Source organism: Eleutherodactylus coqui, chromosome 13, assembly GCF_035609145.1.
Source record: "Eleutherodactylus coqui strain aEleCoq1 chromosome 13, aEleCoq1.hap1, whole genome shotgun sequence".
In the NCBI taxonomy this organism is placed as follows: Eukaryota; Metazoa; Chordata; class Amphibia; order Anura; family Eleutherodactylidae; genus Eleutherodactylus; species Eleutherodactylus coqui.
The window spans coordinates 101,016,771-101,042,958 of record NC_089849.1 but is presented as its reverse complement, the minus strand read 5'-3'; the positions used below and the strand labels follow the sequence as shown (position 1 = coordinate 101,042,958).

The following is a 26,188-nucleotide window of genomic DNA, read 5'->3' as shown; positions in this document are numbered from 1 at the left end:
ATCAATGGGTTCTCATGGCAGCCGGAAGCCTAACAAAGGCCTCCATGTCTGCCATGTAACTGAGCCCATTAAAAAAAAGTTCAATAAAGTTTAATTTGGAGGGAAAAAAAAGTTTAAAATTCAATTGTGGACGGGCCGCGGATCAGATGGCTTCCATTGACTTCAATGGAAGCCGTCCGTGCGGGAACCGCACTGAAAAGGGGCATACTGCGATCTGTTTTTCGACCAAAAGGTCCGCAAAACAAATCCGCATGCTTTAATTCAGGTGCGGAGGCCCATGCTTCCCTATGGGTGGCTTAAACTGTGGATCATCCGTGTGGATTCCACGATTCAATTCCACCCATGGATTTTAGGCGTTGCGCCACTCTCATACAAATGTTTGTAAAAATGCTGCATTTTACGTTACGTAACGTGGTGCGTTAAAAACGCGCTGAACGCATTAAGATAGAACATACGGTATACATTTTAGTGTCCGTTAGGAACGCATCGCTAAAACGCTCTATTGAAATGAATGGAGGCTCAGTACAGCGTTTTTAGTGGGCGTTTCACGCTGTGAGAGTGGCCTTATGGCTCTTGCGAAGAACAGTGTGATCACTAAGGGGTTAATCTATACCTCTTTCCTATAAAGCCATCCCCAGTCGGGCAAGTGGGGCACATAGTGAAGGCGTACGGGGCGGGCTTCTTTCAACGGACATTGAGCCAGAATGACAGCATCCTCATCTTAGTAAATCTCCCCAATGTATCTGCACTTTGTCTCCGCCTGCCTGAGCTGCACTACTGAAGATCCGCTGCACCACTGAGGCCACGCAGGCTGCCTCAACGATCAGTCCTGTTCTGGGTCTTGCTACATTAGTGGCTGACAACTGCTCTATCAGATTAATCGTAGGTAATTACGCAGCACGCCATCAATGACAACTTTGTAACGGATTACCTGATGAGCACACCGGGGGGCAGAGAATAGGAGGAGCACACTGTGGGGTCCCACAGATACCATCCCGGCTTAATCACAAGAACGCATCTGTGCAGCATATTACGCGTGCACAATCTGCACGCAATATACACGGTGAATAGAACCCATCGATATTGTACAAACAATGCGCAGCGTGTTCGATTTCACGTGTATTGCGCACAAACATGGCACATATTAAACTAACTTGACTTATTTGCCTATTGAAATCAATGGGAGCATGCTTGCGTGTTTCTTGTACGTGCTAATATGCAGGACATGCCTCACACGAAAAATACAGTAAACACACGCAACACAAGTCCCGCAAATACGCTTGCGTGAAGCCAGCCTGACTGTTGCATCACCAATTTAGAGCTCATTCACACGGGGACCTAGGCACACAAAAATCACGCGGCTATAACCAATGGTTTCCCATCGGAACGTTCAGATGGTTTTTGCGCATCTAACATTCCTTCATCTGAACGTTCCCACAGGAAACTATTGGTTCTAATGGCCGCAAGTTTTTCACGCGCGTGATTTTTGCGCATGTAGGTCTCCGTGCTAATGAGCCCTTAGAGTAAATGCTTTGCTTTTACTTATCTTGTACTGATACAAAGTTACATCCTTCCTCCGACTCCAATCACATGCAGCCGCTGTTCTGCAATTACATCTGGGCTTAAACCAACTGCAGAAAAAATGCGCAAAAACTGCAAATTATAACAATATTATATCTAAAACACATTAGAAAATATCGAAAAAGATGAGTGACCATTGGGAAAACACTGAGAATCCCAAGACAAATGTATCAATATGTTACCACCTGCGGTCGTGGATAGAATATCAATTAATGTGCAAACTAATAAAGCAGCATATATATATATATACACGGATTGCGTGCAGCCGAGGCGGAGGCATATACGGGCTGACGCTATGATGGGAGGCACCCGGGCAGCTCTGATAAGTGTTTCCCCCTTATTGTTTGCACATACATTTACGCTATTTTTTTATATATGCAGATTTATTAATTTGCACTTGCACTTTAACCCCTTAAAGAACCAGACACTTTTTAGGGATATTACTAGAGTTGAGCGAACATACTCTGCCAAGCTTGATGCTCGTTCGAGCATCAAGTTGTGTTCGACCCCGCCCCAGTTTTTGGCTCCTCCCCGCTGTGACGTGCCTGTTTTGGCCCCTCCCCGCCACAACTCAACGCACGCGTCAATGGCAAATTTTTTGTCTGGCAGGCAGGAGAGAGAGAGAGAGAGAAAAAGAAAAAAAAAAGCTCGGCACCTGGCGTCCCACATACAAAAATGCTCGAGTGTCCCATTGTAGTCAAAGGGGTTCATTACTCGAGTGCAGCTCTCGAATTTTACGAAAAGCTCGACTCGAATAACGCGGACTCGAGCATTTGGGTGCGTGCTCATCTCTAGATATTACCCACGTCGTGATTTTACAGATCCATATTTTTTTCTTCAGCTTTCAAAATAATTTTTGCTGCATTTTTTTTTCTTTCCTGACTATTTTTTATGTCTTTTACACTGACTTTTAGTTTTATTAGGGGTAAATTTATAGTTGTTTTATTTTTAAGATTAGTATATTTACTCTAAAATAAAAGTACGGGAACGGGTTCCTCACTTTGTTTTGTACGTTTTGATATATAATTTGTATAGTCTTGGATTACAGGGCGCATATGGCGACAATTTAGGTTGGCGTTGGCGGTCGGTTATTTTATATATATATATATTTTTATTCCTTTTGTAATTTTTTTACATTTATTTTTGTAACTTTTCTTTTTTAACATCTCTGTCTCCATCACGTCATATAAGACCTCTGGGGGTCATTCACATTGTCTTTTTTTTTCTTTCAAACGTTTGCACTGCAGTTGGGCCTCCTTAGGAGCCCCGGTTACAGGGAGAAACATTCCCCCAGTGTGACAATAGTCACTGGCAGAGCTGATCTGCTAGGACCCTGCAGCTCTGCCTTGGCAGGGGGCACCTCGCGGTGATCTCTGAGTCAGATAGTGGAAGTAAAACTTTTGCCTTCTCTATTCACTACATAGTGCTCATTGAGCGCTGTGTAGCATGCAATAAAGAGGGTAGAGAAGCGGTTAAAAAATGCTTCTGCCTTCTCCTACGGGTCCTCGGCTGTGACCAACAGTCGAGAAATGACTTGTTCCTGCTACATTGCAGGAGAAAGAGCTTTGATCCTGCGCAATATTTTTACCATCGGCAGGTGTTATAGCCCAGGACCAAGCGCCGTAAATTTTGAGTGCTTGGTCCCTAATGAGTTAATTGATACTCTGTGTATGGGCAATATATTGGGATTCTTCACCCAAGGCTCAGTGTTTTTCCTCTGGTGACTCATCTTTTTGCATAATTTTTTTAATGCGTCTTCAATAAAATATTGATTTAAATACGGCATTTTTGGGCACTTTTTTTGTTGCTGGTTTCTGATATTTGTGCGGCCATTTATATTTGTTGACACTTTACCTTCTTGTTACCATATTCTTAGGATATGGTGGTTTTGTGTCCCGCTATGTTCTATAGGTCTTATTTATATATACATTGTCTTATTCTCCATTCACATCTAGAGCTGCAGGCCAACCATCATCTGTTCACCATAAACGGACAACTGCGAATTGTAACTAAACTCCCATAATGCTCGGGGGATAGCTCAGACGGACACTGAGCTCCACTCCATCCTCGCAGCGCGTCGGGATTTAAGGACATCCTATAGAAAGGTGGCAATTTCTGAGGAACCAACAATAATTACATCCCCTTTGGGACGATAAGGCAGGATTCACACCAATGTATGCATATGTGTGCCACATTTTTGTGCATTGTATTGCGTATGTGCGCATAACTACGTTTTTACTGTACTTTTTGAGTGTGCAAGTCGTGCGCAATTGTGCACGCAAAAAACACACACCGATGCTCTCAGCCATTGAAATTGGAAATTTGTTTAATCAATGGGTTCTATTTCCTGTGTATTGCGCGCCTTTAGGCTTATTCACACAACCACGTTTCTGTTTGCAATACGCAGGAAATAGAACCCCTTCATTCCAGTGGGTTTGTTCACATGCGTGTATTTGGTGCGCGCAATTCTGTTGCGAAAAATCCCCCAAACAAAACGCTGCATTAGACATGAAGAAAAACTGGATTCAGATTGCAGCTCTAGATGTGGTTAGAGTTAAAGACATGATGTAACTGCAGCTCTGGATGTGACTAGCTAAGAATCAGCAAACGATTAGTAAAGCAAAGTGCATGAAAACAGGATTAAACATATATTGTTGCTACATTGCTCCTCTATGGGAAATGAAGCTGCTCCCTTGCACATCTTGTGGGGCGATACTGCGGGTCCCCGGATTACCATACAGGGGAGGTAGATGATGATGATGATGCAGAATCTGTGGATACCGGGGCATTGTGAATAATGTCATATATTGTCCTCTCTGCCCCCAATATCGTTCAGACTGCACTGAGGGGACTCCCAGACCCTGATGCGACACAAGTGAAAGTGAACAGAGGATGTATAAACAGGCTACACAATGCTGAACCCTAGTCACCACCAGAGCAGCAGCTGTGAAGGGTGGATTGTGAGAATTTTTGGCTAATACTGTTTGCTTCAGTGATAGAGGAGCTCATTAGCCTCCCCTGCTGGCAGTGAACTGCTGAATGGTGAAGGCAATCAATGGATTTGTTGCAGATCCTAGTGCGCTTTATCATCCATGAGGCTTCGGGTCACCGCACGTTCGCACAATGTCCTGCGGTCCTGGGCGACCCTTATCCAGCTTTACCTTCTTCTATAATGTTCTCCCAAGGGCAGATCACCTCCTGGATGGAGTCCTTACAAGTCATCTGGCTGTCCTCTTCCTCCTCCTCCGAGTCGATGGGGTAAATCCGGCACTCCGCTGGAATGTCCACTTTGATCTGGAAAAAGCTGTAACCAGGGACATAGGGCAAATCAATGCACTTGACCAGAGAGCCCTGGTCTGAGGGCTCATTCATAAAAGGGAATTTGCACAGCTAACTTGCATGCACAAAAAAGTGACTAATATAACCAATGGTTTCCTATGGAAACACTCAGACAAAGGAATTTTAGCCACGCCCAAAAATTGTACCTAAAAAATAGGACATCAGCGATTGAAATTCCCTACTGCACAAAAATATAGGTCTTGACCCATCTCCTATGGAAGATTATGTGAGCCGGCTGGTAAAGGAAGGGGTTCCTCAGCAGCAGGGGAATCCCTCCATCTCCCCTGCAGGGGAACCCATCCATCCGTGGTGCTGAGGAATTTCTCCATCTCCCCTGCAGGGGAACCCCTCCATCCGTGCTGGGATGAAGGAAATCCTCGGCGATAAAGGGAAGCCTCGGGGGACCCCCTTCATCTCTCTCTCCAGCAGCGCATATTTTCTATCCCTCCCATTGGTTGAGGAAAGATCGAGGCTGAAGTTTTGACTTCAGAGTGGAAAAGTCAGCTGTTCAGATGGTTTTTCTGCAGCTAAAGCTGCTATTTTTTTGCACAGCTAACAGGTGCATGAATTCCACACCCGTGTGAATGAGCCCTAAAGCATATTTGTGGAGGGCGCCACTGCTGGAACCCGCCTAGAGGCCAAGGGCCAAAATTAGTGAATGATCTAAAGTTACCTCCATAACTCTTGGGAAGATGCCATATCTACATATTACCCTCTTATATCATTTAGTTCATAATTGTGTACTAATTAATCTCCCCTCATTCATTTGGCTAATTTTGTCTATTCAGTAAAAGGCAGCAGCAGCAGAGGGTCAGCCCCATGCACAGGGGTCAGCACCATTCACAAGGGCCAGCACCATGCACAGGGGCCAGCACCATTCACAAGGGCCAGCACCATGCACAGGGGCCAGCACCATGCACAAGGGCCAGCACCATGCACAGGGGTCAGCACCACGCACAAGGGCCAGCACTACGCACAAGGGCCAGCACCACGCACAGGGGCCAGCACCACGCACAGGGGCCAGCACCACGCACAAGGGCCAGCACCACGCACAGGGGCCAGCACCACGCACAAGGGCCAGCACCACGCACAAGGGTCAGCACCACGCACAGGGGTCAGCACCATTCACAAGGGCCAGCACCATGCACAGGGGCCAGCACCATGCACAAGGGCCAGCACCATGCACAAGGGCCAGCACCATGCACAGGGGTCAGCACCACGCACAGAGGTCAGCACCACGCACAGAGGTCATGTCACAAGGGCCAGCACCACGCACAGGGGCCAGCACCACGCACAGGGGCCAGCACCACGCACAAGGGCCAGCACCACGCACAGGGGCCAGCACCACGCACAGGGGCCAGCACCACGCACAAGGGCCAGCACAACGCACAGGGGTCAGCACCACGCACAGGGGTCAGCACCATTCACAAGGGCCAGCACCACGCACAGGGGCCAGCACCACGCACAAGGGCCAGCACCACGCACAGGGGCCAGCACCACGCACAGGGGCCAGCACCACGCACAAGGGCCAGCACCACGCACAGGGATCAGCACCACGCACAGGGGTCAGCACCATTCACAAGGGCCAGCACCATGCACAGGGGCCAGCACCATGCACAAGGGCCAGCACCATGCACAAGGGCCAGCACCATGCACAGGGGTCAGCACCACGCACAGAGGTCAGCACCACGCACAGAGGTCAGCACCATGCACAAGGGCCAGCACCATGCACAAGGGCCAGCACCATGCACAAGGGCCAGCACCATGCACAGGGGCCAGCACCATGCACAGGGGCCAGCACCATGCACAGGGGTCAGCACCATGCACAAGGGCCAGCACCATGCACAAGGGCCAGCACCATGCACAGGGGTCACAGATCACAAAGAAGAAGCTGCTGATAAAGTCCGGTCTATTCTTCTATGAAGCTGAGGATTTATGGCAGTGAGTTCCAGGGACCTTTATCATGTGCCTAATGCATCTTTATGGGGAGCTTACATTACCCCTCTAAACTTCTTTCTCATCATTTTAATAGTTAAGTTCCCCTTTAAGAAAGAAAATTAAATTTTTAACAGGAATATCATCTCCTTTCTGTTACGGGACATATATATTAAAAGATTCACACCTTTTTTTTCTGCTCACCTTTGCATCCTATGATGGTTTCATGCAATGCAATTCCGATAAATGGGAGCTCAATGGTTAATATGCAAGAGTGAAAAGCATCAGATAACACGGGGGAAGCCGCCAAAAAGCATGCTCCATGCAGACCGCGGGTCCCTCCGACGTATGCGAAAAATAAACATGGATGCTGATGGAGCAAAACACACAGAAAGTAAGTACATGCAACGCGCAGGAGAGGCTATCCCTGCACCGGCCACCGGAGGGCACTGCGCCATACTGCTTTCTTCTGTGATAGGAATATGGTAAGCAAAATGTCAAAGAGGTATCATAATCGCGCACATTTGAGGGTAAATTAGATGGTATCTAAGAGCACAGACAGAAGTAATTAAGATGAATAAACATATGATAAAACCTGAGGATAAAGCTGAGGGCAGCGAGCGATGAAACACAATTAGCGCAGTACATAGGAGGCAGCCATGATGGACAGAAAAGTGAACACAGCGCAATTATACAGCAAGTAAGGACCAGACGAATTATTGCGATGGACTGCGGACAGCGCTGGTGTGTAGGAGGTGCATTCTTACAATGAGGCAGTAAATGTGCCCCCCCGGGTGCAGCAACGGCCCGAGACGTGTCTTGTACTTACTTGGTCACTTTCTTGGATGTTTGTTGGAGTTGCTCTTCCAGTTCGTTCAGAGGCTGCACTTTGCCGTGATTCACCGCTGGGCACTTGGGGGACAGGGTGGCAAACACCGGAGAGTTTGAGCACCCTCGCTTCAGGAGCTTGCTGAAGGACAGGGTCACCTTGGATTTCGGGGCTGTCTTGAGCTCCACAGGAACAGACAGGTAGTTCCCACCAGATTCCGATTCAAATGATACTTCTGTGTTATTAGTGGGGGAGGAGAAATGGTTGTCGGACTCATTGGCCCCGTTGGGTTCCCATTTTCTTTCCACTCCCGGCGTACTTTCTATTGCTACACTAATAGGAGAAGGGCAGGCGGCAGAGTTTGGTAAAGTAATATGTCCAGGGGAAGGGGAAGAGAACTCTAGTCTAGGCTGGCAGGACAGGAAAGGACTTGTTGGGGACGGGGGTGCACAGGTACCGGTGTAGACAGTCAGGTGAGGAATTGGAGCGGTGTAATGGCACAGCTGTAGGAAAGATCAGAGGGGAGTTACAAGCAGGACTACAACATATTCTACATCTAATAGTGCAGCATGGAGATGCATGACAGAACACACTACGGGGGTGATAACCAGGCCCAAGCTCCAAGAGAATGCCAGAAAGGTGAAAGCCATAGCCATTCAATACCAAAGACCTACAAATTATAGGTGCAGTACCTAATCCCAGCCTGCAGGTGGCAGATAAAGCCTCCTTTTTTTTCAGAATACCTCCCCACCTAGTGGCTGAGATGTGATACAGCAACTAATAGGAGCAGGAAAAAGGAAACAAGACGACTGAGAAGAGCCAATATGTATAACTATCCAATTTTTGTGCTAGGAGATTTTCTAGGATTCTCCAGGAGCAGTTGGGGAGGACGACGCAGGCAAACATGGATGACATGGACGTCAGAGTGAAGATGTAACATTTATTGAGCATAAAAGATGACAAGAAGTGATTGGGGATAAAACACACAAAATATCCTGCTATTTCACATTCTTGCCGAAGGAGCTTACAATCTAATAACCTGAGGCCAGTGTGCGCATCATTCCATAGTATCCATCCTGTACATTTCTAATGGATTTTGTAATTCAGCTGCTCACCCTGGTCAAGATCTCTGCTTGCTGGCAATAAATAGGAACATTCTTCCCTACATCCAGAGACTAGTAATAAAAACCTTGATGCATTGTGACCAACCCTCAGCCGTGAGAAGTATTAGGCCACGTTCACACGAGACGGATACGCTGCACAATATCTGTTGCGGGATTTCTGGCGTACAATCTGCAGCGTTTTTAAATCCCAGCTAAATGAATGAGTTAATATAGAGGAACACAGTAACAGAGGAAAATCTGCATAGGTGAACAGAAATCAAAATTGCACTAAAATCTGCACCATTAGGGTGGCTTCACACGAGCGTGTTTGTATGTACACGCAAAAACATGCATGTATGCAGGTCCGTGTATTGCCTTCAATGAAGCCGCGGCTGCTGCCGGCGGATCTATTGAAGGCAATGGTCTGCCGGCACCCCTGCATTGTTTTTCAGGGAATTTCATAAATTCATGAATGGGTGAGTGAGTGCTGCCTCTGATTGGCTGAGCGCAGGGACCAATCAGAGGCACCTCTCAGCTGTTATTCAATAGCTGAGAGCTGCCTCTGATTGGTCACAGTGCTCAGCCAATCAGAGGCAGCCCATTCAGCAGGCGGGGATTTTAAATCCCTGCCTGCTGAATACTACTGATAGCAGTGCAGGGAGAAGAGTCGGCTTGACACGGCTGAGCCCCAGCAGCTGAAGAAAGGTGAGTATTTTTTTTTTAATCACCATTTTTTCTTGTTTTTCAGGGAAAGGCTTAAATTTAAAGCCCTTCCCTGAAAAACAATTACAGGATGCCGGCAGCTGGATCCCCTACTGCAGCTGTGCTAGGGAATTCTTTATTCCCCGCAGGGATGAAGGATTCCTTTGCTGCATCTGTCACAGATGTGGCAGGTGCAGCAGGGAATTCTTTTTCCTCGCGGGGATGAAGAAAACATCTGCCGCATGTGTCAGGTGTGTTCTTCATCCCCATGGGGACACGGCAGCAGCGGACAGGTTACTTTTTTGTTTTTTTCTTAAACACCAAAATTCTTGCTTTTCAGGGAAGAGCTTATATGTAAAGCTCTTCCCTGAAAAACAATTCAAGGGTGCCGGCAGACCATTGTCCTCAATGGAGCCGCCAGCAGCAGCCATGGCTCCATTGAAGACAATGCGTGCATTCCCTATGGTGCACGCATGTCCTATCTTTGCAGGCACACGCATGTAAAGCACGGACATGTGCACACACCATAGGGAATGCATTGGTTCTATTAGAAGCGTGTTTTTGTGCGCGCATATGCATGCACAAAAACACGCTCATGCACGCACAAAAACACGCTCGTGTGAAGCCACCCTTAGCTGAGAAAAATGCCACAAAACCTGCAAAGACAGCAACTTTATGTTTTGTGGATTTCAGGATAATTTATCAGCTGCCCTGTGGAAATTCCGCAGCGTATCCGTCCCGTGTGAACATAGCCTTAAACCAGTACAGGCTTTCACTTCTAGAGGTACGTAATGACTGATGTTGCTATTCACTGACCGAAAGCAGGGATTTGGTGAGGAATTGAAACATAGTCTACAACTGCGGTACATAAAACGCCTTTCTGCAACTTTCCTTCCACTTCAACTTTTTTCTGTTTCTCCCCAATAAAGTGATGTTAACGTGAATAGCTGCAAACCGTCTACAACTGGGGGTCCGGATACTTTTGGCTACCATGGATCTGGCCTGACAGTAAAGGGAGACCTGTGATATCTGATGCATCATACTGTATAGATATCCTGCACTCAGGGGGTTATTTGGAGTATTGTTGGGAGCTGCACTGGTAAACCGACAACCATAATGTCCCGAGCTGCTGCAGCGCTTCTATCATGAACCTCTTCTTCGCTCTTCCTTGTAAGAGTTGAAGTGCCAGCAGATCACTATTATCAGCCCTAGAACTACTATTCTCATCATACTCCCAAGCTTACTAGGAGACACAGAAATATACAGCAGTGGGGACACCTACTGGCCAGTGAGGAAACTGCACTGCAATCAGCTACAGCTATTTCTATAAGTCTGGTCTCCATGTGTCATTGAGGGCTCCAGTATTGTTAGTGGCCCTGGCCTAGTTCGGCTTAGGAGCCTCCTGCTTAGGCTGATTTCTGCGGTCTAACTTGCTCATAACCTGTGTGATATCCACAGTGTTGGCGGCCTCTCTTGCTTTCGCCTCTTCTTCCAGCTGGCGCAGGATCACTGGGCTAGGACTCGACCTTCGGTGTCGTCGCATGAAGGGGAAATTACTGCTGGAAGAAGAAAGAGATATCAATTATACTGAACTATACTTTATGATAGAGGCTTTAAATATAAAATAAACAAAGAAATCTAGTTATTTGTACAGCGCCAACTTATTCCTCAGCGCTTCCAGGTAATTTATTTATTACCCCCCCAAGCTGGGTCCTTATTTTACCGACCTCAGAAGGATGAGTCAACGTTGAGCCGGCTACCTGAACTATGTGGGGACTGAACTCGTAACCTTCAGGTCGTGAGCGAGAACTTAGGACTTCATTCTGTTGCCTTAACACTATCTCAAAGTGTTCAAGATCTCTGCTTGCTATCAGTGAACGAGAACATTTATAATGGTTCTCTAAATCTTTGTTATTAATGGTTTATATAGGACAGTCTTGAAACATTAATTGTAACATTGTAATTTGTTAACACAGGCGACTATTGGGGAGGGGGGAACGTATAGTTAGTTTGCTGGTTCAGGGTGTAAGCTGGTGGGAAGAGAAGGAACACTCCATGATTGGGGGGGGGGGGGTCCAGGGACAACAGAGGAGACATGAAAGAGCCTCAAAAAGTAGACGAGCTGTTCCCAGCCGCCACCAACAACGCCAAAATGTGCACACAATTATAATGTGAGACGATGTGCTTAATGAGATTCTCTCTGGAGGTGCAGAAGGCGAGCAGATGTGGCAGCCATGATGCAGTTCTTTTAACCTATTCTTTGCCACTTTCAACAGCCTTGAAATGTGATGGACAAGGGCTGGATATTCTGCTGTACCTTAATGCACACTCTCTCTTTCTTGCTGTGTGTCAGTCTTCACTGCACATTTGACATTCTAGTCATTAAAAAGAAATATATGGATGAATATTGCTACAGGTCCCTGTGTATATCATCAGTAACCCATGATAGGGGGTTCGCAGAGAATTAAGTTTGGTCTAGTCTCATCCCAAACCCATTGTGACTCATGTTACTGCATGCCTTCCAGAGAAATGGCAAAAGCATGTAAAGCAAGAATTACAATATGGTGCTCAAAAATGACATCATTACCTTAAAATTTGCTGATGACGACAATCACCATTTACAGCCATTATCGATATTAAAAAATGCACCCATCATCATCTATAGTTTCACACCTGCGCTTGGGGTTCCGCTCTCCTGTTTCATTTGGGGAGCAGGAAAGGGGATTTCCCGAAGCCGAATAGCTCAGGACAGAACTGAATAGCACCGAACAGACCCCATTAGCTGTAAATGGGGTTCCCTGGCTTTTCACTCTTTTCGACAAAGGTAAAAGCATCGCATGCAGTGCTTTTTCTTCCGGAATTTTGAGCGGGATCTGCGACGGAACCTCCGAACGGACGGTCCAACGTAGATGTGAAAACTTACTGTAGCAATGGAATATAAACAAAAGTCTCACAGGCATGGTCTGTGTACAGGAATACATGATATGAATAACTGTTGCATCAGGTCTTATCCTCCAATCATATCCAGGTCCACAGAACATAATCAAGAGGATGACATAAAGAAGCTTGTAATACACAAGTAACACCACTGAGGGGCAGCAGTGTCCAGTAAATCTCCTAGAGCAAAGTCTCCCCATCCAGTTTTTGGGTCTCCCTAGCAGACCACGTCCACAGAATCTACCATAGAGAATTATTGATTTGGTGACACTAATGACATCACCTGCATAGCAGAATGGAAACTCTCTGGACCCGATGTGCTGGGGAGTCTCAAGGACTGGCAGACACTTCAGATTTAACACTCCTTTATGACACTCGTTATCAAAAACCCATCCCTCCCCTAGAAGTTGTTGGATGGAATGAAAGTTTGTGTGATTGTAATGTGGGTATAAGTAATTACAATATCAGAGAAAAGGGGAATTTATTGTAGAAAACTGACCCCTTTCAGGAAGGCTCTAGTACCCTGTTGTACTGCCTCTAGCTTGGATACAAGATGTGATACGGGTGGGCATGGAGGCTCTAGTACCCTGTTGTACCGCCTCTAGCTTGGATACAAGATGCGATACGGGTGGGCATGGAGGCTCTAGTACCCTGTTGTACCGCCTCTAGCTTGGATACAAGATGCGATACGGGTGGGCATGGAGGCTCTAGTACCCTGTTGTACCGCCTCTAGCTTGGATACAAGATGTGATACGGGTGGGCATGGAGGCTCTAGTATCCTGTTGTACCGCCTCTAGCTTGGATACAAGATGTGATACGGGTGGGCATGGAGGCTCTAGTACCCTGTTGTACCACCTCTAGCTTGGATACAAGATGCGATACGGGTGGGCATGGAGGCTCTAGTACCCTGTTGTACCGCCTCTAGCTTGGATACAAGATGTGATACGGGTGGGCATGGAGGCTCTAGTACCCTGTTGTACCGCCTCTAGCTTGGATACAAGATGTGATACGGGTGGGCATGGAGGCTCTAGTATCCTGTTGTACCGCCTCTAGCTTGGATACAAGATGTGATACGGGTGGGCATGGAGGCTCTAGTACCCTGTTGTACCGCCTCTAGCTTGGATACAAGATGCGATACAGGTGGGCATGGAGACTCTAGTACCCTGCTGTACCACCTCTAGCTTGGATACAAGATGTGATACAGGTGGGCATGGAGGCTCTAGTACCCTGTTGTACCACCTCTAGCTTGGATACAAGATGTGATACGTGCGGGCATGGAGGCTCTAGTATCCTGTTGTACCGCCTCTAGCTTGGATACAAGATGTGATACAGGTGGGCATGGAGGCTCTAGTACCCTGTTGTACCGCCTCTAGCTTGGATACAAGATGTGACACGGGCGGGCATGGAGACTCTAGTACCCTGCTGTACCACCTCTAGCTTGGATACAAGATGTGATACGGGCGGGCATGGAGGCTCTAGTACCCTGTTGTACCGCCTCTAGCTTGGATACAAGATATGATATGTCAGGCATGTAGGCATACAGGTTCCTTATGGTATCCTGCAGCATATAGCTCCACATTGGCTGTAACGGAGCCTCTAGATCTTCCAAGCTCATAGGCTGTGGAAGTTGGTGTCCCAGATGGTCCTATACATGTGTGTGCGGCCGAGCATTATTTTTCTGCCTCTTGGAAGCCACCATGAGAGAAACACATGTGGCTGCAGGACGTCCTGAACATATCGCTGAGCTGTCATTCTTTGTACCACTACTAGGGGGGACCGACAGTCGTATGTGATGCCCCACAGACCATCACACCAGCAGGGGGCAGTATGCTGCTGTACAGCAAAGGCAGGATTGAGGCGCTCACCTCGAGATCTCCAGACATGAACACAGCGCAGTACCCAAACTAAACCTGGATTCATCACTGAAGAGAATCCGGTTCTACTGCATAGTGTTCAGTTTTGTTATTCACGACAGTACCAGATGCGTAACTTGAATGCACAACCTTTAGCAGGGCCCCCAACTATATTGCTTTATTCATAGTACTGGGCTCCCTACATGGAGAAGAGGGGCCTTATGGGCCCGCTAAGGGTGTTGGGCCTGCGTGCAACCACATCTCCTGCATCCCTTATAGTTACACCCTGCACGACACCACTGCAAATAGAGGCAACGGTGGGTGTCAAAGGCCTTACAAGTAATGAGTGCTGTGAGACCAAATGTCCTTCAGCCAAGCGCCTGGAAATGGTTCGGACAGACACAAAGGTGTAACGATGGCGCCCCCTGTCTCTGGATGGTGGACAAAGAAATAGTTGGAGCTGCTGGTGGCCTGTTAGAGGTCCTGAGCCCGGTCACCTTGTATGCCCTCACACATCCACTGGTCCCAACACCTCCTAACAGTCTGGTCAGATGCTCCTCTCTACTGGTGGTCTGTAGGGGGTCCAGAGCCCGGTTACCTTCTGTACCCCCATCCACTGGTCCCAACACCACCTAACAGGCTGGTCAGACGCTCCTCTCTACTGGTGGTCTGTATGGGGCGTCCTGAGCTCGGTCGCCTTGTGTGCCCTCACACATCCACTGGCCCCAACACCCCCTTACAGTCTCGTCAGACGTTCCTCTCTAATGGTGGTCTGTCGGAGGTCCTGAGCCCGGTCACCTTGTGTGCCCTCACACATCCACTGGTCCCAACACCTCCTAACAGTCTGGTCAGATGATCCGCTCTACTGGTAATCTGTAGGGGGGTCCTGAGCCTGGTCACCTTGTGTGCCCTCACACATCCACTGGTCCCAACACCTCCTAACAGTCTAGTCAGACGCTCCTCTCTACTGGTGGTCTGTAGGGGGCGTCCTGAGCCCGGTCACCTTGTGTGCCCTCACACATCCGCTGGTCCCAACACCTCCTAACAGTCTGATCAGACGCTCCTCTCTACTGGTGGTCTGTCGGGGGTCCTGAGCCCGGTCACCTTGTGTGCCCTCACACATCCGCTGGTACCAACACCTCCTAACAGTCTGGTCAGACGATCCTCTCTACTGGTGGTCTGTAGGTGGCGCCCTGAGTCCAGTCACCTTGTGTGCTCTCACACATCCACTGGTCCCAACACCTCCTAACAGTCTGGTCAGACGCTCCTCTCTACTGGTGGTCTGTAGGGGGCGTCCTGAGCCCGGTCACCTTGTGTGCCCTCACACATCCACTGGTCCAAACACCTCCTAACAGTCTAGTCAGAACGGCTGGTGGGGGACAATTCATTGATGCGACCATCCAGCTTCTCACATCCCAATAATGCGCCCCTCTCAGACTTTGGTAAAGGGGTGAAATCTCTTCTCTGCGTCGTAGAGGCGTCTAGTGGTCAACAAGCTCTACACAAGCGGAAGAAGAGGCCACTACACACAAGGAGCCTCCGAGAGCCTTTTATAGGCCAAGGGGGGAACCACTTTTAGGGCCTCTGGTGACAAGACCGTTCATCTAATCACTACAACTCTCATCATTTGTATATCTGTCTGAGATGGAACTGCAGGACGAGGTTTGCAGCAAAATGACGACTTCTTCTGGGGGCAGGATTGTTTTTTTTACAAGCAGTGTATATGAAGGATCTGTTTGGACAGATGTTCTATCTCACATCTAATTGGATATTACTGTGGATTCTGCCACCCCATTATCTACTGCTGCTGTACTTGCCTTTTCTTGGTCTCCTGCGGAACAACAGCCTTAGTCAACATCTCCTTGTAGATGGGAGACTTCAGGTATCTGGCATATGAATCCTACTGGGAGAAAGAATGACATGGCAGACACTGCGCAGTGGGCGGGGCACTAACATATGACTCCACCCAGCAACACTAGACCTTTTTCATCAGCATGTAGATGTGAGTCTGCGCAGCGTCCAGCACATAGCGGTGTGGGTGCTTCAGCCCCTTCACTGTGATTTCCATCGTTTTACCGTCAATATTAATCCAACGCCTGGCACCGGGAGCGAGGAACAACCTGGAGAACAAGAGATTTACATTTCTGAGGGTCAGTAATCCTCTGCAAGCTAAACAGTCAGCACTCCAGGTTGATACATTGTTTTAGTGTAGGTAAAATGTAACGATCTCTCAGCTCTGTCAGCAGGACTGGGGGTCCTTTAAGACGAGCAGATTCTCGTTTCAATGAGCGAGTGACGTCACCACTGACTCGATCGCACTCAAGCAGATACATCGTTGGCTCGTTCAAACGAGAATCACTCAGTCGGTCACATTCACTATAAAAGTGACTAAGAAGGACCGAACGAGCGCCGTTTAAACGGAATAATAAGTGAACGAGCCAGTGATGATTTTTAAAAAGGGACGAACGAAGAGCGAACGATTTTCATTCATCATTCGGTCATTGGCTGCATTTAGACCTAGCAATTATCACTCGCTTATTTGAACGATGATCATTCCGTCTAAAAGCACCTTAACCCTTTCCAATCCAGTTTCTATCCTGGTTTTCCTAGGGGGGGGGGTCTTACTCTTTTTCTGCCCTTATACAACGGCGCTATCTGCTGGCTTAAGCCAGTACTGCATGAGGTGACACGGATAGGCTCCGACAACAGAGAGGCTGGCAATATACAGTAAGAGAACCCCGACGGACGTCTTCCAACATCGGAGCTGTATGGCCTAAAATCATAATGTCTTCAGACGTCAGACAGTGGATTGGACAGGGTTAAGAGCTCCTTCCCACGGGCGTATTTGTGCAGGTAAAATTTACGCACTCAATGCGTAGTGAATAACACCCATTGATTTCAATGGATTTATTCACATTTCCTTTTTCTTGTGCGCACAAAAAGAAAAAAATAGGGCCTGCTCTCTCGAAGTCTATGGAGATCTGCGCACGCAATGTGTAACGGGAATATGTTGTTCAATTCTGTTAAAAAAACATATCGGGAATGCGTTAGGGTAAGGCAGTTTTCATGGAGGCGAGAAAATTGCTCAGCCAGTCAGAGCCAGCACTTACTTAATGAACCAATCACAGCCAGTCATTGAATGGCAGAGATTGGTTCATTGAGCGCTGCCTCTGATTGGTTCTCGACTGCCGTGGCTCAGCCAATCAGAGGCAGCGCTTCCTGGAGGCGGGGTTTTCAAACTCATGACCAGGAAGCTCTGCTGGAGGAATTCAAACAAGTGCCGGGGGATACGTGTGGCAGAGCGGACAGCCCCTCTTAGGTGATGTTTTTTGGGGGGTTTTTCATGCAGCTAGGGCGTATTTTCGGGGTAGAGCTCTTCAAGCCTCTTCCACCCAAAAAATCCTGGAAAAGAGCCCTACAAAGTCGCACGACTTTGTAGCAACACATCATGATATCGCGGCAGGCTATTCAAATTGGGGCATATTCATCTGCTGTGCACAAACAAACATGCCCTGTGTGTGCCAAAGCACAGTAAAATATGCCGATACGCACACAAAAAAAGACTCGTGCATAGTGTAAGTGCGTTGTGATGACATGCAAAAACGAATATGCCCCTGTGAAGCTGTGTTTCTGAACAGGTTTTCACTCTCTGGATGTAAGGAGACACCCCGCAAGGGTCTTTATTTTAGTCACCTCCCCCCCCCCCCCCCCGTCCTTGCCCCTCCATACACAAAAGTGTGTGAACTTCCCAATGTAGAACAACGTTGTGTCCACTCTATGGCTCTTCTCCGGGTTCTCAGCACTCAGGAACAGACCCTCCGACCAGACATTACTTACTTGTAAATCTCCTCCGCTTTCTCCTTCACCTTAGACTGATCACCATATTTGAGGTCTTCGCAGGCCTCCCAGAAGCTCATGTTCTCCCCTAGTCAAGAGAGAGAAGACTATTGCAGCCCTTTATTATCTTATAATGTCTGCTCTTCAGAGTCATTCCAAAGTATAAAAAAAACAAAATCACTAAATGACCTTTGATGCTCCTTATGAGACAGGTGAATATCATCTACTGTTTCTTGTTATCAGCCATTTCAGGCTGGCGAGAGGTTGACTGTAGGTACTCAAGCTCCAGATTGTAGGTTTACTGGCCCTTTAAGAAGGCTCAGCATTGCACCTCCTACCACTACAGTTGGAGTTTCCTTTTAAATGTACCGCTGAACTCTTTCTTGAGGAACTGCTGGAAACTTTGCCTTCCTTTGGGATCCCGGATCAGCTCGCTGAAATTAAATGCCCAACGCTCAACCCGCAGCTTTGTAGGAATCTCCACCCTAGAAGAAAGGGGGTTAAATGACAAATTAAAAGGACTCTTCCAGTCTCTACTGTATATTGAAAAGTTATTTGTTTTGTTATAAAACCCAATATAAATATTATTGAAAAGTTCTTTCACTTTCAAATAGACTTTGTGTTGCATTTCAGCACCATTTTCAATATCTCTGTTTATTGTCAGTGAATCACAACATCATAGTTTATATTCAGAGACTGAAAACCAGTTCAAACTAAAAGATTTCATAGCCAAAGATTGTTACATTGTTGCACAGTGCCAGAACACATAAGAGCCATAAGTTTGGAGTTGCCGCTGTATTCAGCTCATACAGGATTGCCTATATTGATACACTGTAACAAACTTTCAGCTGTGCAAGTAATGAATGTTTCTATTTACAGACAGCTAGAAGAGATCTTGAAAATGGTTACATGCCATGATATACTGTATTTTCTATGTACATGTTAAAAATATTAACTGCTTTATCAAAATTGAGGTTCTATCTTCAGGACAGGCCATAAATATCTGATGGGTGGGGTTCTAAATCCCAGCATGCCCACCAGTTATTTGAAGGTGCTACGGCCCTCTTATGAGCACTGCAGTCTCTTCAATGTTTGCCATAATCTAGGAAGATGTTAACCCTTTCCAATCCACTGTCTGACCTCTGAAGACATAATGATTTAAGGCTGTACAGCTCCGATGTTGAAAGACGTCCGTCAGGGTTCTCTTATCGTACATTGCCAGCCTCTCTGCTGTCGGAGCCTATCCAACGTGTCACCTCATGCAGTACTGGCTTTAGCCAGCAGATAGCGCTGTTGTATAAGAGCAGAAAAAGAGTAAGCCCCCTAGGAAAACCAGGATACAAATTGGATTGGAAAGGGTTAATACTCAGAACTGCCAATGTAAAAAGTACCGTGTTCTGAGTAGAAACAGCTTGATGGCCTATCCTGAGGATCAATTATGAAAACCTGGATAACCCCTTTAATACATATATAATCCCCCCGTCCTCGGTGATGTGTAAGCGTTTGCACTTTGCGGATCTCAGCCGTATGTGAGATGCTGGGATGAGGTTAGTAATTAGCAGTTAATGCAACACACTTGCACAGCTGCAGAACAGCAGTGAGAGGTCGCAGCGAGCAAAACGGCAGATGCTTTTAAAGGAAAACTCCACCACAATAAAATATCAATATTTGCAGATGACACAAACTACATAAAGTAAGGGTGGTTTCGTATCTGCGTCGGAACATGCAGCACTTTTTTTTCCACTCAAAAGCTGAGCAGCTGGGCAGAAAAGTGAGCAGACCCTATTCTAGTCAATGGGGTCTGCCTGGCGCTGTCTGGCTGCGGGGATTCTCCTCCTCCCCGAGTGGAGCAGGAAACGGGAATCCCCAGCACAGGTGTAAAAGCACCTTAATTAACACAAAAGGACGCAAAGCATTTGCAAATGGATCTGCATATGTTGGGGGATTGGGCAGAAAAGTGGCAATTGAGGTGTAACACTGATAAATGTAAGTTATCCACATAGGCAGAGGAAATATATATCTCCATTACATACTAGATGGGAAACCACTGGGAACACAGACATGGAAAAGGACTTGGGGGGTTTAGTTAACTGTAAGCTTAACTGGAGCAACCAGTGTCAGGCAGCTGCTGCCAAGGCAAATGGGATCATGGGGCACATCAAAAGAGGTCTAGGGGCAAAAGACGATAACATTGTTCTTCCTCTTTACAAGTCACTGGTCAGACCACACATGGAATATTGTGTGCAGTTTTGGGCATCGGTACTCAAGAAGGACAGATCAGAGCTTGCGTGGGTGCAAAGCCGGGCAACTAAAGCAAATAATGGAATGGGAGGATTACAATACCCAGAGAGGTTATCAAATTTGGGGTTATTTAATTTATAAAAATGACGGCTGAGGGGCGACCTAATAAGCATATATAAAGACATTAGGGGACAATACAGAGATCTCTCCCATCATCTGTTTATACCCAGAACTGTGACTGTAACAAGGGGGCACCCTCTACATCTAGAGGAAAGGTTTCTACACCGACATAGAAGGGGTTCTTTACGGTAAGAGCAGTAAGACTATGGAACTCTTTGCCTGAGGACGTGGTGATGGTGAACTTGATAAAAGAGTTTAAGAGGAGCCCGAACATCTTTCTTGAGCGATACAATATTATATGTTATATCACTAATTACTTCAGAAGAATCGGGGACTCAGGGATTTTTCCGATTGCCAGATTGGAGTCGGGAAGGAATTATTCTTCCTTCAAATGAGAAAAATTGGTTTCTACGGCCAGCTGCACATGGCTGGGTCAGATTCTGCATGCGGGAGCCCACAGTGGCATTCGAAACTGTGCCCAGCCGGCATCTGCGCGTATCTGACATTCTTCTTCTTTTTCTGTACTGCGAATAGTCTGCATAACGAGCCGTCGGACATGCACAGTACAGTCGTTTTGTTTTTTTTTAGATCCATGCTTTGCCTGTGTCATTGCTAGGCGATGACGCAGTAACCAGTGACCTTTCCACAATATCATTGCGGAAGGGCCGCAGGTCGGACAGCTCCCATAGACTTCAATGGAAGCCAGCCATGTAGAATTCGCACTGAAATAGAGCATGCTGCAATTTTTCCTTCGTGAGCGGAAAATCGCAATTGATTTCCACTCGTATACAAGAAAAAACGCTTTTCTATAGCATGCTGTGGGCGGTATTTGCTGCGGAATCTGGAGGCGGACGCACGCTCTGGATTCCGCAGTGCAAATCCTCCTGTCTGCAGGTGGCCTAACTCATTGGGGTTAACGTTGGGGGTGGAAGGGGGAGGGAGATTGGCTGAGTTGGGTGGCCATTGTACCTTTTTGCTGCTTGAGAATTATATGTAAGGATATTCCAGGTAAGCAAATTCCTGAATTTCATAGCTCATGCTAGATTATTATCAGACTTTTAGATTAATGGGTTCCAGATTAAGTGGGATTAAAAAAAAAAAAACCTTCCTTTCAATCACGTTGTCTTGGCCCGTCCTAATTAGTGAGCTGCATGTTCCTGTGTGGATCATCTAGTGGAAAGTAAATCAATAAAAAAAATACATATCTGGTATCACCGTGTTCGTAAAAGTGTGATCTATCAAAGTAGTGCATTATTTACACCGCAAAGTAAACGTCGTCCGAAAAAAAATAAAGAACGCCTGAAATGCACTTTTTCAGTCACCCTGTCTCCCAGAAAAAATACAATAAAAACCGATTAAAAAGTCAGATGTATTCCAAAATGGTACCGACATAAACTACAAGAGGTCTCGCAAAAAACGAGCCCTCGCACAACTATATAGACAGAAAAATAAATAAGTTATTGCATGCAGAAGATGGCGGCAGAAAATAATAATAAAATAAAATAATGTTTTTAAAAAAAAATGTAAGGAGTACAACTAAAAAAAAAACTATACAAGTTTGGCATGGTAGGTCATTTTTGTTGCAGTTTGTGCGCCGTAGAAACAAGACGCACTGAAAGATGGTGGAATGACATTTTTTTTTTCATTTTACTCCACTTACAATTTTTTAAAACTTTTTCAGTACATTATATGGTACATTAAATAGTACCATTGAAAAATACAACTCATCCCGCAAAAAACAAGCCCTCATACAGCGACGTCGATGGATAAATGAAGGAGTTATGATATTTTATAAAAGGGGAGGAAAAAGCCAAAATGGAAAAAAAGGCCTGCGTCATTAAGGAGTTTATCCTGCTAAAGCACAAAGACAGGAAGAAATGGCCAAAGCCATTAGGGCTAAGTCACACTTAGCGCCCGTGTTACTGCGCGAAGAAGACGGCTGCACTTCAGGACGGACGTCTCTCCGCAGCGCCGCAAGAAAGAACACATGATCGGCAATGGAGCCGGTCACATGTTCTTTCTTCCGGCGCTGTGGAGATTCGTCCGCATTCACAGTGCGGCCATCTTTTAGTGCAGGAACACGAGCGCCAATGCGCCCGTATGACTAAGCCCTTAAGGAGGAGGATAGAACCAGGATTAATTATGTGGTATTTTAATAAACTGGCCCTTCACAGATGCAGTGATACAGATGTAATTTTTTTTTTCTGCATGTGACAACTGGGAAAAATTTTATTTAAACTTTTAAACTATCTATTTTTTTGTGATAAGTAAAAACACTTTAATTTTACTTTTTTCACCTTTTTTAGTCCCCATAGGGGAACTGAACATGCCATTATGTGATCGCTTATACAGTATAATGTAATACTATGGTATTGCATTATACTGTATTTTAATAGGCTTCCTATTAAAGCCAAGCCACAGGCATGTCTTAATAGGCAGAGGATCACGACAGCTCTGAGAACCTTCTGAAGACCCCAGACTGTCATGACATCCAGATGGCACTCCGTCATGGGGTATCAACAGTTAAGATGTATATAGCTGTAAGGGTGCGTTCACACGAGCGTAGGCGTATTTACGTTCGCACGAGTGCAGCGTATAATCGCCGAAAAGAACGTTTTTCGACGATCACGACCAGAGCTAGAAAGCGTATTTTCGTTTGTTCCTACTTTGCAAACTATCTTTTCGGCGATCGAATATGCGTTGGCGCGTATTTCGGTCGCATATGTTCCGGTTTTTTTTCGGGTTGCCGTTTTTACGCGCCGTAAAATCGTCCGTGCGAACAATTACATTGGAAACCAATGCCTCAGATGGTCACGTTTGTACGATTGGGCGCAAAAACGCGCCGTTTATGCGCTCGTGTGAACGCACCCTACAGCTGACACCAAGGTGTTAAAGACCTCCAATCCATGACAGCTGCACCTCTAATGGATTTGTTAAACTAGTCCTATCTAACAGCTGATGTTCCTGATGACTTTAAAATGACTAATGTTGTACCCATCCATAAGAAGGGTAGTAGAGAAGAAGCTGAGAACTATAGGCCAGTTAGTGTGACATCTGTAGTAGGGGAATTAAAAGCAACCCTCCATGAACAAAGCAACCCTTTGTTCCTGGAGGAACAAAGATGGCTGAACCCCTTCTCTGAGTCTGTATTAGTATGTATCAGTAGTCCAAGACACTACATACTCCTCTGACTGGTCATACGGCTCATGTGGGCAGCACTGGTCTAGCCGGTGTAGTGCCTTATGATACATACTAATACAGTGTACTTCGATCGATCAGAGAAGCTCGTGTGGCCATCTCCAAGCCTGAAGGGGTTAGTGAGGAAGCGTTGCAATTTCAACATTACAAACTCCTATCGGCTTATGCGATAAAAAAAAATTGCGCAATTTTATCGCGGGCGCCAGTGATGCGATATTATTCTCCAAAAAAAGCATAGCTGACGCTCACAAATCGCAGTGAATAAGGATGCGATTTTGCCACGATGGTGATGTCTTGAACATGGAGAATGATTTAGTCTTATTGTATAAATTGTCAAAACAAAGGAAATTGCAGCAATGTTTCCAGATGTAAAATAATGCACTTGGGGAGAAGGAATCCTCAGACTGAGTATCTAATCAGCTGTTCTGTGCTATCCAGGGCTTCAGGAGGCAAAGATTATGGGGTTCTGATTTCTGACAGCCTCGAAATGAGTCCATAGAGCAGTCCGGCAGCAGGGAAAGCAAGTAGGACGCTTGGCTGCAGAGCAAGAGGTATGACCAGTAGAAAGAGGGAGATTGTGATCCCGCTGTGTAGAGCTCTGGGGAGAAACATCTGGAATACTGGGGTCAGTTCTGGAGACCTCATCTACAGAAAGACATGGATGAAGTAGAAGGAGTCCAAGCAAGGACTAAAAAATGGTGGAAGGTCTCAAGGAGAAAACTTATCAGGAAAGACTTAAAGAACTTAATTTGTAGCCTGGAGGAAGGAAGGGAGAGGAAAGAAACCTATATATATTAAAGATATGAATAAGGTTCAGGAGGGAAATGTATTTATTAGGAAGCTGAACACTAGAACAAGGGGGCACGATCTGAGATTAATTGGGAGAGGGGGATCAGAAGCAACATCAGAGAATACTATTTTACTGAAAGAGTAGTAGATACTTGGAGCAAACTTCCAGCAGACGTGGTTGGAAATAATAGTAATATAAGGGCAGACTAGATGGACCTTGTGCTCTTTTTCTTATGTCAGTTGTCTATGTTTCTATGATATATGTCAGATAATCGCCCTGTCTGGATAATCCTGGATTCCAGTGACAACCGGACCCCAATCCATTTACAGTCCGATACACATTTATCAGCGGAGGAAGCAGTCTGTCATTAGAGAAGGTAATACTCACAGAACACCTGACCAGTAAGTCACTAGCCCAGCCGGGATGAATTCCCAAAGGCTGGAACCAGGATTAACCCTTTCCAATCCAATTTCTTTCCTGGTTTTCCTAGGGGGCTTACTTTTTTTCTGCTGTTATACAACGACGCTATCTGCTGGCTAAAGCCAGTACTGCATGAGGTGACACATTGGATAGGCTCCGACAGCAGAAAGGCTGGCAATATACAGTAAGAGAACCCCGACGAATGTCTTCTAACATCGGAGCTGTACAGCCTTAAATCAGAATGTCTTTAGACGTCAGACATTGGATTGGAAAGGGTTAAATGTAAACCAGCAGTTGTAACCCCCAGTAATGTGCAGCAGGTACTCGGTTCTGGGCTTTTTTACAACTTAAAAATTGAAACAAACAGATTATATGGACACCGGGCTGCATAATTCCTCCATTACTCAATGACATGTCAGAACTCAGTAAGTGCTGATCATGATTTATGCTCCACTTCTACTAAGAGTTCAGCTACTATATGTAGAGATCAGCGAGTCTGGAGTCTGAGCCAATGTTGTTAGGGGCAGTAATCCCGACCCCTCTGTTCATAGGTAACACTAAGTGCATCAACTATAAACCATGACACACACTTAATCTGCTCTCTATCCAGAGTGCCCCCCTCTTCCTAAATCCTTCCTAATCTGTGAGGGTTGGAAAGTGTATTGTTTCTCCTTAGGGAGAGCACCTAGACGGTGTGAGGAGACTTATAATGCCAACCATGCTCCTCTGGGAAATATGCAAATTAAAAGATGGAACAATGCCTCTACAGCGCCACCTATTGGAAGGCAGCATAGTGGCCCAGCAGCTGTGTTCCCTGTGCAGCTGCTCTCAGATGCTTCTCTTGGCTTTCCACCTGGTCTCTGCTGAGTTTTGTTGAGGGGACTTGCATGTTAAATTGTTTCTCTGGAATACATATGACAACTTGCAAACATGTTAACTCATAGGACTGCCATAGGAATGCCCACTCCAACACAGTGGATGAGGTTTAAAACTGACCCCAACCAGCTTTATTCACAGCAAACAAATTCACAGCACTGTGCAAAGGTAAACTCCTGGCCATCTAGCCCCTCACTAAACATGCAGATATACGTTGCCCATCTGATGCATTGGTTTACAATGCATCAGTACAGATGGGCGTATTCCCGAGGCGTAAAAGCACCTGGACGGCGAAGATAGCGCATACGAGCCCATTTTGGAGGGGTGCTTTTACGCCAGCTAGGAAAGATAGTTCAGGAATTATCTTCTGGCTGGAATACAATGGCGGCTGCCATAGACTCCTATGGGAGCCAATGACAGCTGCCGG

The 26,188-nt window shown here is 46.3% G+C and overlaps 1 protein-coding gene across 1 annotated transcript in view; it reads right to left on the bottom strand.

Moving 5' to 3' along the window:
* Positions 1 to 347: 347 nt before the first annotated feature.
* Positions 348 to 26,188, bottom strand: part of RGS9 (regulator of G protein signaling 9) — a 68,061-nt gene continuing 42,220 nt past the window's right edge. Inside the window, exons 13-19 of the mRNA XM_066586326.1 lie at positions 18,486 to 18,601; positions 18,117 to 18,204; positions 16,261 to 16,399; positions 16,082 to 16,179; positions 10,931 to 11,048; positions 7,685 to 8,187; positions 348 to 4,885 (exon numbers count right to left, since the gene is read on the bottom strand). Of these exons, the coding sequence (XP_066442423.1) occupies positions 4,729 to 4,885; positions 7,685 to 8,187; positions 10,931 to 11,048; positions 16,082 to 16,179; positions 16,261 to 16,399; positions 18,117 to 18,204; positions 18,486 to 18,601 (1,219 nt within the window). The 3' untranslated portion in view covers positions 348 to 4,728. The remainder of the gene's footprint in view (positions 4,886 to 7,684; positions 8,188 to 10,930; positions 11,049 to 16,081; positions 16,180 to 16,260; positions 16,400 to 18,116; positions 18,205 to 18,485; positions 18,602 to 26,188) is intronic.